This window comes from Tympanuchus pallidicinctus, unplaced genomic scaffold, assembly GCF_026119805.1.
Source record: "Tympanuchus pallidicinctus isolate F22 unplaced genomic scaffold, pur_lepc_1.0 scaffold27, whole genome shotgun sequence".
Classification (NCBI taxonomy): domain Eukaryota; kingdom Metazoa; phylum Chordata; class Aves; order Galliformes; family Phasianidae; genus Tympanuchus; species Tympanuchus pallidicinctus.
This window is the reverse complement of record NW_026294744.1, coordinates 9,504,168-9,516,230: the sequence shown is the minus strand read 5'-3', so window position 1 is coordinate 9,516,230 and position 12,063 is coordinate 9,504,168. Positions and strand designations below refer to the sequence as shown.

Sequence of the window (12,063 nt, the reverse complement as noted above, 5' to 3'; positions counted from 1 at the left end):
GGTGCCCAGAAGAAAAAACAGGGGCAATGGGCAGAAACTGGAGCATAGGAATTTTTATCTGAACGTGAGGGTATTTTGAAGGTAACAGAGCACTGAAACAGAGTGGCCAGAGAGATCATGGAGCCCCTTTCTCTGGAGATACTGAAAACCTGTCTGGATGCATTCCTTTGTCATCCACTCAAGGGAACCTGCTTTAGCAGCAGAGATGAACTGCCTTTCCAGAGGTCCCTTCCAACCCATACAGTTCTTTGATTCATTTAGCGCAGTGTGGCGTACTGAGCTAAAGGGTGTTATACCTATGCAATTGTACCTCTGTAGGTTGTTGTAGGTTGACTTGACAGAGATTTTGTTGCAATAGTTTTATGTTTGTTTTCTGTCTAAAAAATTGAAGCCATTCTGTTAAGTGTAATGTTCTCTATATTTTTTTTTTCTTCCTTCACTCCTTGGTTACTGTGAACCATTGCAAATATGCCAAGAACATTCTAGCATGACTTGAAAACTGTTTTCTAGAGTGTGAGGAAGAAATGTATTTTAAAGCCAAGCAAATTTTGGTAGATTACAAAAATCAGAGGAAAAATGTTGACTTTATAGAGTCGTATATTTTATTACTATGCTTAAGAACTGTTTAGAGTTGACAAGAGCTCATAGTAGGCCAGAACTCCTCTTTTCCTTCTTTATGTTCCTTATTTTAGCTGGTAACAACCAGAGGATAATTCAGTAGAAGTTACTGGCTTAGTACGTGACATTTAAAGAGAGAATGACGATGTAGCAATTCTTTTACACTAGGGGCAATTGATCTATCAGCAAAAAATACAAATACATCTGATTCCAAGAAGACACTTTTGTGGAGAAATTAAATGAAATATGGATTCATGGATGTAGCAGTTTACTAATAAAACAGTACCAGATTCATTGCCAAAATAAGCAAGGGGTTGCTCTACTGGTCCCAATACATTTATCACAGGTCACCCCGTTGGTGACTTTGTCCTCTCTTCAGTAAGTGATTTTGGTAGCTAAATGCTGAAAAGTAGAGAAAGGAATAGTTGTTAGAGGCAATGGACTATCATCTTAGCTGCCTTATTTGACCTGACCAAAAGGCCCTTGAAAGACACAGAAGAAGCATCAAGGCACAACAGGGGTGTAGTGAGGCCAAGGAATTGCAAGAGATTGCTCCAGGAGCTGTCCGAGATGTGAAGCATCAGACTGTGACTGAGGAACAGGGTGAACGAGTTGTGCTTGAAGTCACTGCATGTTGCAGAGGTCTGGATGTGAGCTTGAGGATTGGTGGTAGTCACAGGTAACCACCTCTGCCGCACATTAGCCTGGTTCCCTGGGCCTTACCGGACCAGCAGCCAACTTACCAGCTCCTCCAATGGAAATCATAACTGAGCTTGACACTTAACTGTGTTTCTTAATCTTCATGGTGTTAAGTTAGACCATCATTTGCTCTTCAATAGACTGTGGACTTGGTGAGGATAGGAGCATAAAAACCCTTGCAGTGGGATCTCATGCTGAGTTGTTTTTTGAGGGTGTGATACGTGCTTCCAAGTGTCTATAAGAGAACCACAACAACCACAGTCAGACCTGTAGCATTATGCCTTTTTTCTTAACTGTGAAATGGCATCTACTTTGTGTTAAGTTCATTGTTAACATTATTGGTAAAGATATCCTTTATCATACTGGAAGTAGCAGGTGGTCGGCTTCGTGCCAAATTACTTTTTCTTCAGCCAAGCAAATGAAAAAGGCGGATACCACTTCCCCTGAAGGTGTGGGGGCTGAGGAACTGAAACGGAAGAGATGTTGGTACGGATGTGCAGGAGACAGAGAGGCAGCATAGGTATGAGGGTCTGAGCAGAAATTCTGTGAGGCACATAGCCTTTATTGAATGCATCTCTTGTATCTTTTCCATACTGATCATTTACCAAGAGGCCAGCTTTCATAAACATCAAAGCTCTGTTTAATACAGAGATGAGCAATCACTATAGTATGGAGAAACTGTCAGGAAACCTGACACAGCCAGTATTTTCACCAACAGAATATGAGAAAGGAAAACAATTGCATTAAAACAAGGTTAGTCATAAGGCTGTATTAGTTTGGGTTTTTTTACAGCATGAAACTTCTGATCTTTGATACTTATCTATGTGTCTAGTTTATCTCAAATTATGGGAGTGGGCAGTTATATGTAGTAAGTTACAGAAAAGAAGGTGGCTAAAAACAGTTGATGGAGAAGATAGAGATTTCATATGAGATGTCTCTGCCTTTCGTCTTTTTTCAAAAGTATTTTTAGTCTCTTTTGTCTTAGGATGAATGTTTTGCAATAGGCATAGGTTGTAAATCTCTTTGCTTACCTCTAATGTGGAAGAAGGCATTTCCTTTACGAAGGAATTCTGGGGGAGGGGAAAGGAATAAGAAAATGCTTACAACTGTAAGTCACTGAGTGTCATATTAACCCTCCTGTTGTCATCACTGTAGTTTAATATTTGCATTAGTCTGTGCTTTTCTGGGTAAAGCAAAGCTTACCCAGAAGATATCCCTAGGCAACTGAGGAACAGTGAGCTCCTGGGCTGGCATGTGTGTTGGCAGAACACGGAGAAGTACGACCTTTGTGCTGGACAGCTTGGGCAGCACCACACTGTGCCTGGTCACTCGCTGGGGCCTTCCTAGGTTTTTTGTCAGGCTTGAGAATAGCTTTGGTGTCAGTAGTTCACGTTTGCATGTAACTTGCAGGTACATATAGAAGTAATGAAGCCTACTGCATATCTTCTCTTTTCTGTTCCTTCATCATTCCTGTGGAAAGAACAAATGTATACAAACTGTATGCTGATTAGAGAAAGAGAGTGAGTGTCTGTATTATTTTACTGTTATCGTAAGATCATAGAATGGTTTGGATTGGAAGGAACCTCAAGGATCATCGAGTCCCAACCCCCTGCCACGGGCATGGCTGCCAGGTGGTAGTGCTAGATCAGATTGCCCAGGGCCCCATCCAACCTAGCCTTGAACACCTGCAGGGACGGAGCATCTACAGCCTCACCCGGCAACCTGTTCCAGCACCTCACTTCTCAGTAAAAAATTTCCCCTTACATCATTATGAATTGTATAAAGGTGTATGAAGTATATTATGAAGTGTAATAGAAAAAGATGAAGACTCTTTTCTGCTGGGGTCCATCTTACACAGTTCAACACCTGAATACTTTTCACAACACAGCCTGCTGAAGTACTTTGCAGAGGATTTGAGAGCTTAAGTTGGGCTGTAATTAATGCTTCTCTTCTCTTTAACTCAAGAGCCACGTACTACCATCACATGTCTTCATAATTTCCACAAGAATCATCATCTCTATACCCTGTCTTTACTTTCCTGTTATGCAGTGACTCCCAACTTTCCTTTTGAGGATGTACCTCTACTCATTTATTACCTTGAGAAGTTCTAGAATAATTCAGTGGTGAAACAAAATTAAAGCTGTCACTGATTTTCATGCCTGGTATAATAAAAAATACACTGCGACTTAACAAAGAGTCCACTGGATTTGGTGATCTCATTGAAATGTCAGCTCTCCTTTTGCCAGTTCTACTGCAAACATTTGGCAAACACTGAATCTGACAGTGGAAATTTTATTGGCACGAGCAGTGTCGTGCTCATGGTGATGCTCCATGTGATTTGACCGTACAGGTACAAACTTACAGTGACACCTCTGAAGACTTCTCACTCTCATCATGAAGCTAAAAGCAGTGTGAATTAAATCATAAAAGATTTTTTTTTTCCTCTCAAAGGAAATTTTTGATGAACATCAAAGCGTGAATGTTTCAAAGCAAATTGGTGCAATTTATCACTTACCTGTGCTTTTCTTTGTGATTTATTTTTAGCTCATGGGACATTCTGAATGGGATCACAAACGAGGACCCAGAGGATCACAGGTCAGTTACTTGATATTGTGTATTTCTTTTTGTAAGTCTGAGGTATTCAAGCAGGTTTTCTAAGATTGATAGAATTGTTCATATTATTAATATGTGAAAGATTGAATCAGTAGAAAAAAAGTATAAAACTGTCATAGCTTTCTCTACTGTAATTTCTGAGCTCTAATCCAAGCAGTTGAATCAAGCAGAGCTGAGTATTACAGCAGAAAGTTTATTTTAGTATCAGAAAGATGTATCACATGTGCTGAAAAAGCATTTCTTACCTTACTACATTCATCAAAATAGCAACACAAAGGAATGCAATTTCAAATAAAGTGTGTTCTTTCAAAAAATCCTGACAAACTTGTAAAACTTGGATGGCTTTCTCATCTTCTTCAATAATAAAGGGATTAGTGGTGTTAGAACTGTACAGGGTGGTGGGGGGAAACTATGCGTAGCTGCTGGTTTGCTGTTGACTCATCGCTGAAAGGAAGTTATGCTATTACGGTTAATAGCATCACGCTGAAACTCTTTACAATTATCTGTAGAATTAGAATTACTGCAAGGGAGATACTGCTACTAATACGATGCTCATGAATTTTCATGCTTGGGAAAAGCAATATCTCCCGTCTGGTACTGAAATTATATACATACGCTATTAGGGCTTCTGTATTTTAGATCTGCTTTTCAGATGAAAGATTTGTGAACATCTAAGTCTAAATAGATAATAAACAAGCCCTGCTGCTATGAAGCTACCTGGCTATTTGCAGCCTTAATTTCAATAGGGTAGTTCTTGGAGTATCCTTCATCTTCTCCCTTGCAAAAATCACTGGAGAAGCAGCCTTTTTATTGACAAAATATTGTATAAGAATCTGAAAGCTGCTACATGTTTTGTTAATATACACGGTTTGCTGTTTCCAGTGCAGAGCTCTTTTACTAAACCATCCTTTTACTTGCCCTTGTGATTGTAGAATTCTACATTTTTTTCCCTAAGATTTTTAGTCTTCTGCCTCACATCTTACTTCAAATCCATCTTGAAATTTGCAGGATGTTTAGCATTTCATTATACAGTATAAGGTGGACTAAGAGCTGATTTTTCCTGTAACAGCAAGCTAGTTTGTGATGGAAAGATAGAAATTTCAGTAAATTCTATCCAGTTGTTTGAGAACTTTTCAAAACTGTTATGTCATGGTAACCCCTGAAAGTGTGTTCCTTCAAAACTGAAGAAAACTGGAGGAGGAAAATAAACTTTTTACACAGGTAAATAGTGGTAGGACGGTTTAAACTCAAAGAGGGGAGATTTAGATTAGGGAGTGAATTTTTCACTGAAAGGGTGGTGAGGTGTTGGAACAGGTTGTTCAGAGAGGTTGTGATTGCCCTGTCCCAGGAGGTGTTCAAGCCCAGGTTGGATGGGGCCATGGGCAATCTGATCTAATGCCTGATTTAGTGGTTGACAGCTCTGTTTTTGGCATGGAGATTGAAACTATATGATCTTTGAGGTAGGTCCTTTCCTATCCAAGCCATTCTATGATTCTATGGTGCTCTGAAAATCTGTGTAGGTATTCATCTTTAAGTACATAGTTTTGATCAAGTTATTTCTCAGTACTCTTTTATTTCATTTTTTCCATGTGTGGGTGCTTTCCAAAGTTCTACAAAGTATTATAAATCTTGGAAGAATGTTGTAAATCTGTCAATCAGTATATGCCACAGAAATGTTACGGGATCTTGAAAAAGATGAGGGGAAAAAAAAAAGGAATCCAAGCTCTCTAAGCAGCATGTGGTGTCATAATACTCTGTCACAGGAAATAACGAGAAGATTTTCAGTAGTGGAGCAAAAAGAGGCTTATTTCATTGTACTATAGCTTCAGACTTACTTATATGACTATGAAAACTGTCTTATGATAGCAAATGTTATACATAATTTCTTTGAAGGTGAGAAAAAGTTGAGGACAATTTTTACGTACAATATAAAAGATAGGAGGTTTAATCCTTTTGTGATTCAGTTGCATAGTTTCCAATTTCTATCCTTAGTAAACTTATCCTTTGTTTAACAAGGTCCTGTTTAAAAAATAAGGTGAGTAATTTTCTTTCGAGATGGACTGGAAATTGCGTGTGGGAACTGTCCTGTCACTGCTTGTGGGGTTTCCCTAGGTCTGAGGATCTTTCCTCCAGCAGAAAAATGGGACTTGGAAACTGAGAGGTGTTTATTGGCCAGTGACTGGGCAAGTAACAACAGGAGAAGAAAGGGGGTGTGGATTCTCTTGGTCTTCAGTGATCCTTTAAATCTTATCAGGAAAGTGGAAAGACACATCTTAGGGAGCCACCTGTGTGTGTGTTAGCAACGTCACTTGAAAGCAAGTGGAACTACTGCGTTACCATAATGTAAAATTAAAATTCACATATAAACTCATCAGATTATTCTACCTAGACTCATTAAGTAGAACTCTAATCCTGTCATGATTTGTTTTAGAACTAGTAGATTTTCTATGGTTTATGTTTGAAATATAAAAGGAAAATATTCTAGTGCATGTCATAGTTCTTAATGAACCATTTCAAAAATATGTTTATTTTTCTGCTTATAGCAAACTGAAAGAGTTACAGGTAGCACTGGATGTCAGTCTTAATCCTTTAGGAATTTCTATTTGCAGGAATTTGTCTCCTCATAAGCATCTGTAATTCAGTACAATGTATGGAACAAGTAAAAAAGTAACTTGCTCCTGACTTCCACACCAGTGCCTCGCTGAGTCCATTAGAGATTGCACACATAAGTACAGAGATCACTCTGAAAATAATGCGTCGTATTTATTTCCATGGAAACAGTTAGAAAGAGCACAATAGCACTGTTTGGTAGACCAAGTTCTCAGTTACAAAATGCAATTTTCCAACATAGTCACCACCATTAGCTATGCATTTTTTGCCAGTGATGAACAAGAGCCTTCGTGTCACGCTCATAAAAATCTGCACCAGCAGAAGTGATCCACTGTTTCACAGCTTCTGTGACAGTATCATTGCTAGGAAAATGTGGCTCACACAGTCCATTTTTCACTAGCCCCAACAGACAGAAGTCAGGAGGCACCAAATTCAGACTGTTCAGTGGGTGTGGTAGGACAGTACAGCCAAGATTGGCAGTGTGCTTCATGGTCTTCAAACTGGTGCGGGGCCTGGTGTTATCATGTTGCCAGAGAAAGATTGTCTTCTTCTTTCCTGACTGAAAGTTTGAGCCTTGGGTTTAGTCAGTGTCAGAGCTGATGATTTGGTAAGGTTTCCAGGAAATCCAGAATGATCAACCCTTTCCTAACCTAGAAGACAGTGAACATCACTTTACCCACCAAGGACTATGTCTTGAACTTTTTCTTTGATGGGGAATTCCCATGTTGCCTCTCCATGGACTGCCCTTTTGACTCCAGCTAGTAGTGGTTACTGATTAATACTCTGATCTAGGAAATTGTCATCTTCAGCCTCGTATTGGTTCAAAACACATCACCTACCACCTCACTGTGCTCACATCCACTGTTTGGTCTCCATGAACATGAACATTGACATAGAGATTTTGGAAAGGGTCCAGAGGAGGGCGACTAAGATGATCAGGGGGCTGGAGCATCTGCCCTATGAGGACAGGCTGAGGGAGTTGGGCTTGTTCAGCCTGGAGAAGAGAAGGCTGCTGGGCGACCTCATTGCAGCCTATCAATACCTGAAGGGAACCTACACCCAGGAGGGGAGTAAACTCTTCAAAAGGGCTGACAATAGCAGGACTAGGGGAAATGGATCCAAGTTGAAGGAGGGAAGATTGAGGTTGGATGTTAGGGGGAAGTTCTTCACAAGGAGAGAAGTTAGGCCCTGGAACGGGCTGCCCAGGGAGGTTGTGGATGCCCCGTCCTTGGACGTGTTCAAGGCCAGGTTGGACGGGGTCCTGGGCAACCTGATCTGAATGTGTACGTTTGGTGGCCCTGCTAGGCAGGGGGGTTGGAACTACATGATCCTTGAGGTCCCTTCCAACCTGGGTGATTCTGTGATTCTGTGAACATTCAGGAGGTGTTGATGAATGTCACTGGCTTGCATTTTTCCTGTATGGTAGAATTCAGTGTCACACCTTTGCTTCACACGCATTTCCATTTCAGACAGTATTTTGTCAGACTGCCTCTCTGCTGTCATCTGTCACACAGCAACAAGGTGTCACAGGATATTGGTTGGAAGGTTCAACCTCTACTACATCCGCCTCTGACATTATGAGCCAATATGGTAAAATAGGAGGCGTTACTTTCAGAGCAGCCCTTGTATAGTTGTAAGCACATGTTTTCAGTTAAAATAACTTTTCTTTAAAACTACTAGTGTGAATTGCATGTTGATTTAAAAAGAGTAAATGGCAGTACATATCTCTTCATTTATTCCTTCATTTTTTAATCTCTAGAAATAAGACTTCCTGCTGTTAATTCTTCCTGTGAAAAACTTATTCTCTAGATGTGATATCATGCAGAAAGTGCAAAGTGGATTTTATTATGTTGCATGCTTGAATTTTAAGATTAAGACTGATTGAGATCCACAACTAAAACTTCAGAACTAGAATTTCAAATTTGAAAAATTCCTAAATGCTTAGGAATTTTTACCTCACCTAAGGAAGTCTCTCTGTATATAAAACACATCATCTAACTTGTGCAAGGGGAAAATATCCATGTTTATTTCTAATGTCAGTACATGTAAAAAGAAAATGTGACTACTAGAATCAATTCTTGGCAATTAGGCAAACTGTATTTTAATTATTCAACGGTACTTCAAGTGGCATCCACAATACACTTTCTGCAGCCATTTTCAAGGACCTTGAATGCATGGGAGTTGTTTGCTGCTCTGTCATCAAGCCTTGTTTGGCTTGCTGAAGATGTAGGCGTAGCCCCAGGATTCAGTGGAATCGAGTGATCGTTCTTCTAGCATCATAAAGGGATGGTGATCAGGAGAGAAACAGTAAGGTCCAGTGTTTTTAATTCTCTTTAAATATAAAAAGCTCTCAATTATATATCTGAGGTGCTGCGTTTTACCCCTCCAGTTCCTAAGCAACAGCTATTTTCAGATTGAGTGCGTCTGGTGTTGTCTACCTACTTCATGCTTCTGCGAGGTAATTCGTCAGTGAAAGCTAGGCTTTTCACTATCTCGCCTGATTCCCTTTGTCATGGCACTATAAGGAGACAGATGCTTTAAAGAAACGGAGGAAGCTTGGGAAAAACCGGTCTGAACCCTGCAGCTTTCAAAACTTCTGTACGTCGGGGAGCTCTGCTGTCTACAGCCATGAAGCAGAGGAGTCAGAAATAAGGTTCTCAGCACTGTTTCGGAAGAAGCCTTTTTCTTGAGTGTGAAAAGCCTCTAGAGCAGATTCAGAACCATGAGCCGGAAATCTCTGTACTTGCTGAAGCGTAGATGGGAGTCGATTCCCGCTACTGACCAGGTACTGTGTTCTGGTGAATCTATTGTGTCACTGTGCTCCCTTGCAATGCCACTGCAAACAGACCTGCAGTGATTTAGTTATGGTGCTTAGGGTTGTCCAAATACAGTGAGATCCAGCTGATTTTTGCCTGTTGATTCCATGATGAATAGCACAAAAATGCAGGCAAAGCCAATTTTACGAGAGCATGTGCTTGTGAATGTGGAGGTGCCATTGCAGCTCATTAATGCAGGCTTAAGTAACCAACAGAATGTCCTGTTCCCAAATTAAATGTTTGTTTAAGGTTTAATTAAAAGGAAGGTGTGAATTGCAAGTATTTTAAACAAATCAGCTAAGGAATTGTGTAATCTACTCCTGGTGGTTTCTTGGTGCATATCTTTGTTGCATTTCTAATCTCACATATATGTCTGTATGTGTGTGTGAAATCCTTGGTTACAAGCGGATGTCATGCACTAGCAGAACCTCAGCTTTTCCAGCATCATCTTGGTTGATGCATCATTTCAAGTATGTTAACAAGGATTGGAATACAACAAATGTAAATGACGCAGACCAGATGTAATGTAAAAACTGTGGGATGCTGTTTGGAGCAGGCATCATCACCATAGGTAAGCTTAATATATCATAAATGGGAGTAGGATTAGTACTTAACCTGCTCTTGCATCAAGTACTGTGGAGTTCTGTGGGTTGGTTTTTCTTTTTTTTTCCTTTTTTCTTCTTTTTTTTTTTTTTTTTCATTAATTGGCATGTAAAGTCACTAAAAGAAATAATTCTAGGAATAACATATAAAGGACAATGGAGGAAGTGGCTTATTACATGCCCCAAGCCAGCTTTTCTCTTCATAGAGCGGTTGACTATGAAGTGTGTCTTTGGATGCTGTTACTGATGGGAAAGCAGCAATTTGGGAGAATTTTTTTCATTGGAAACAAAGATGGAAAGCAAAAACACTTCTCAGTTTTTCAGAAGGATTCTGTTATGCTTATTTTGTTGAGAGAGGGCAAGGAGGGGAGGTTCCATGCCGTGTTTTATAGGGCTGTAGATTTTGAAACAAAATTGGACTGCTGTGAACATCTGAAGATCTCTGGCATAGTAATAGTCAAAAAAATATCATGCTGTCACCTCCTTCCTATGTTTTCTGTTTAAATAAGAATATGCTTTTTCTTATTTTAAAGGCTTCAGATGAATAATAATTTACCATATTCTCTCATAGGTTTTCCCATTTTGTTTAATATATACATAAGTATTTCACGTGTGACTTCGCCTAATTTAAATCTGTAACCATATCAATTTGCTACAGCTTTGAATGATAAAAATAAAAAAAGCTCTGTTTCAGAAACTATTTATTTATTTATTTTTGCTGAACAGATACCTAGGTTACTCTTCTGATTCCTAGCAATCATTTAACCTAGCTGAAATACTAAGTTTCAAAGGAATCAGATTTTCTGCTAACTGAAAATATTGATCCAGCTCAGTCAGGCATTCATAAATGTCCTGGTAAAAGAAGAGAAAATAAATGCAGTATTATGAATGTCTCATTTGTCATTTCTGTTAGGAAGACATAGGGTTATAGTGTACTTTCAGAGGAAAGCTGCCTCTTGACTTCCTTCTTCCTCTGACATCAATGCAGATCCTTGGTTTATGATCAAATACTTTGCTATCAAGGGATGCCTGTTGTATTTTGATTGTTAATCACTTCATTTTTCCAGTGTTTCCTTTAAATTACTCCAATTCTGATAGGTATGAAGTATCTGGAAGAAATAGATGATCCTTATGTAGGTGTGAGGTGTGTACTTGACCTTGCTGAGCTGTGTATCCTTTTCATCACAAGCCCCTGAATGACTCTGAATTTAAAAGAGAAGAGAAAATTTTCCTGGCCCATCTATCACTTGGGGAAAAGCAAGATTCAGTAAGTGAAACATGTAGATGGAGCTGACCTCTACTCTGACCTGGTGAGGCCACATTTAGTGTAGCACGTCCAGTTCTGGGCTCCCCAGTTCAAAAAGACAGGGATCTCCTGGTAGGAGTCCAGCAGAACGTGACAACGGGGATTAAGGCCTGGAGCATCTTCTGTATAGGAAAGGCTGAGTAACCTGGGTCTGTTCTACCTCAGGAAAAGAAGACTGAGAGGATATCTGATAAATGTTTATAAATATCTTCAGTAAAGTGGAAGGCAAATAGATGCAACCAGGTTCTTCTTAGTGGTGTGTAGTGGTAGGGCAAGGAGCAGTGGCCTAAAATGTGAACATGGGAAGTTCCATACAAGCATGCAGAAGCACATCTTTATGGTAAGGGTAATGGAGCACTGAAACAGGGCACACAGAGAGGTTGTGGAGTCTTCTCCTATGGAGATACTCAGTACCCATCTGGACACCTAACTGAGCAACCCTTTGCAGGGTATCTGCTTTAGCAGGGGTGTTGGACTTTGGTGATCTCTTGAGGTCCTTTCTGACCCCTGTGATTCTGTGATTCTTTGTGACTGGGAACTGAACTTACAAGGATTTTTTTGAGGTACACTAAGGGAGAAAAATGGTGTTCAGCTTCAGTCCCGTAGAGATTTTTGGCTGCTGAACCGCTGTGCTGAGCAGCACAGGTGGATTGAGACTTCTGCATATCAGGAGCGTTTCCTTGTTCAACCACACCTTGCAGGAAGATGCACTCGCTATGTAAGATCACCACCACAAGGAAACAGGCAAATCCTTCAGCTGGCTGATGGTGCTAAATAGTTATTATGCAAAATAATAGTG

The 12,063-nt window shown here is 40.0% G+C and overlaps 1 protein-coding gene across 2 annotated transcripts in view; it reads left to right on the top strand.

The window, feature by feature from the left end:
- PDE3A (phosphodiesterase 3A) overlaps positions 1 to 12,063 on the top strand; it is a 242,735-nt gene that overhangs the window by 147,276 nt on the left and 83,396 nt on the right. Inside the window, exon 2 of one of the 2 annotated variants that reach the window (XM_052690758.1) lies at positions 3,862 to 3,912. In XM_052690758.1, coding sequence (XP_052546718.1) covers positions 3,862 to 3,912 — 51 coding nt within the window. Of the gene's footprint in view, positions 1 to 3,861; positions 3,913 to 9,020; positions 9,326 to 12,063 lie in introns of those variants that run through there. The other variant, XM_052690759.1, reaches the window with a different exon arrangement.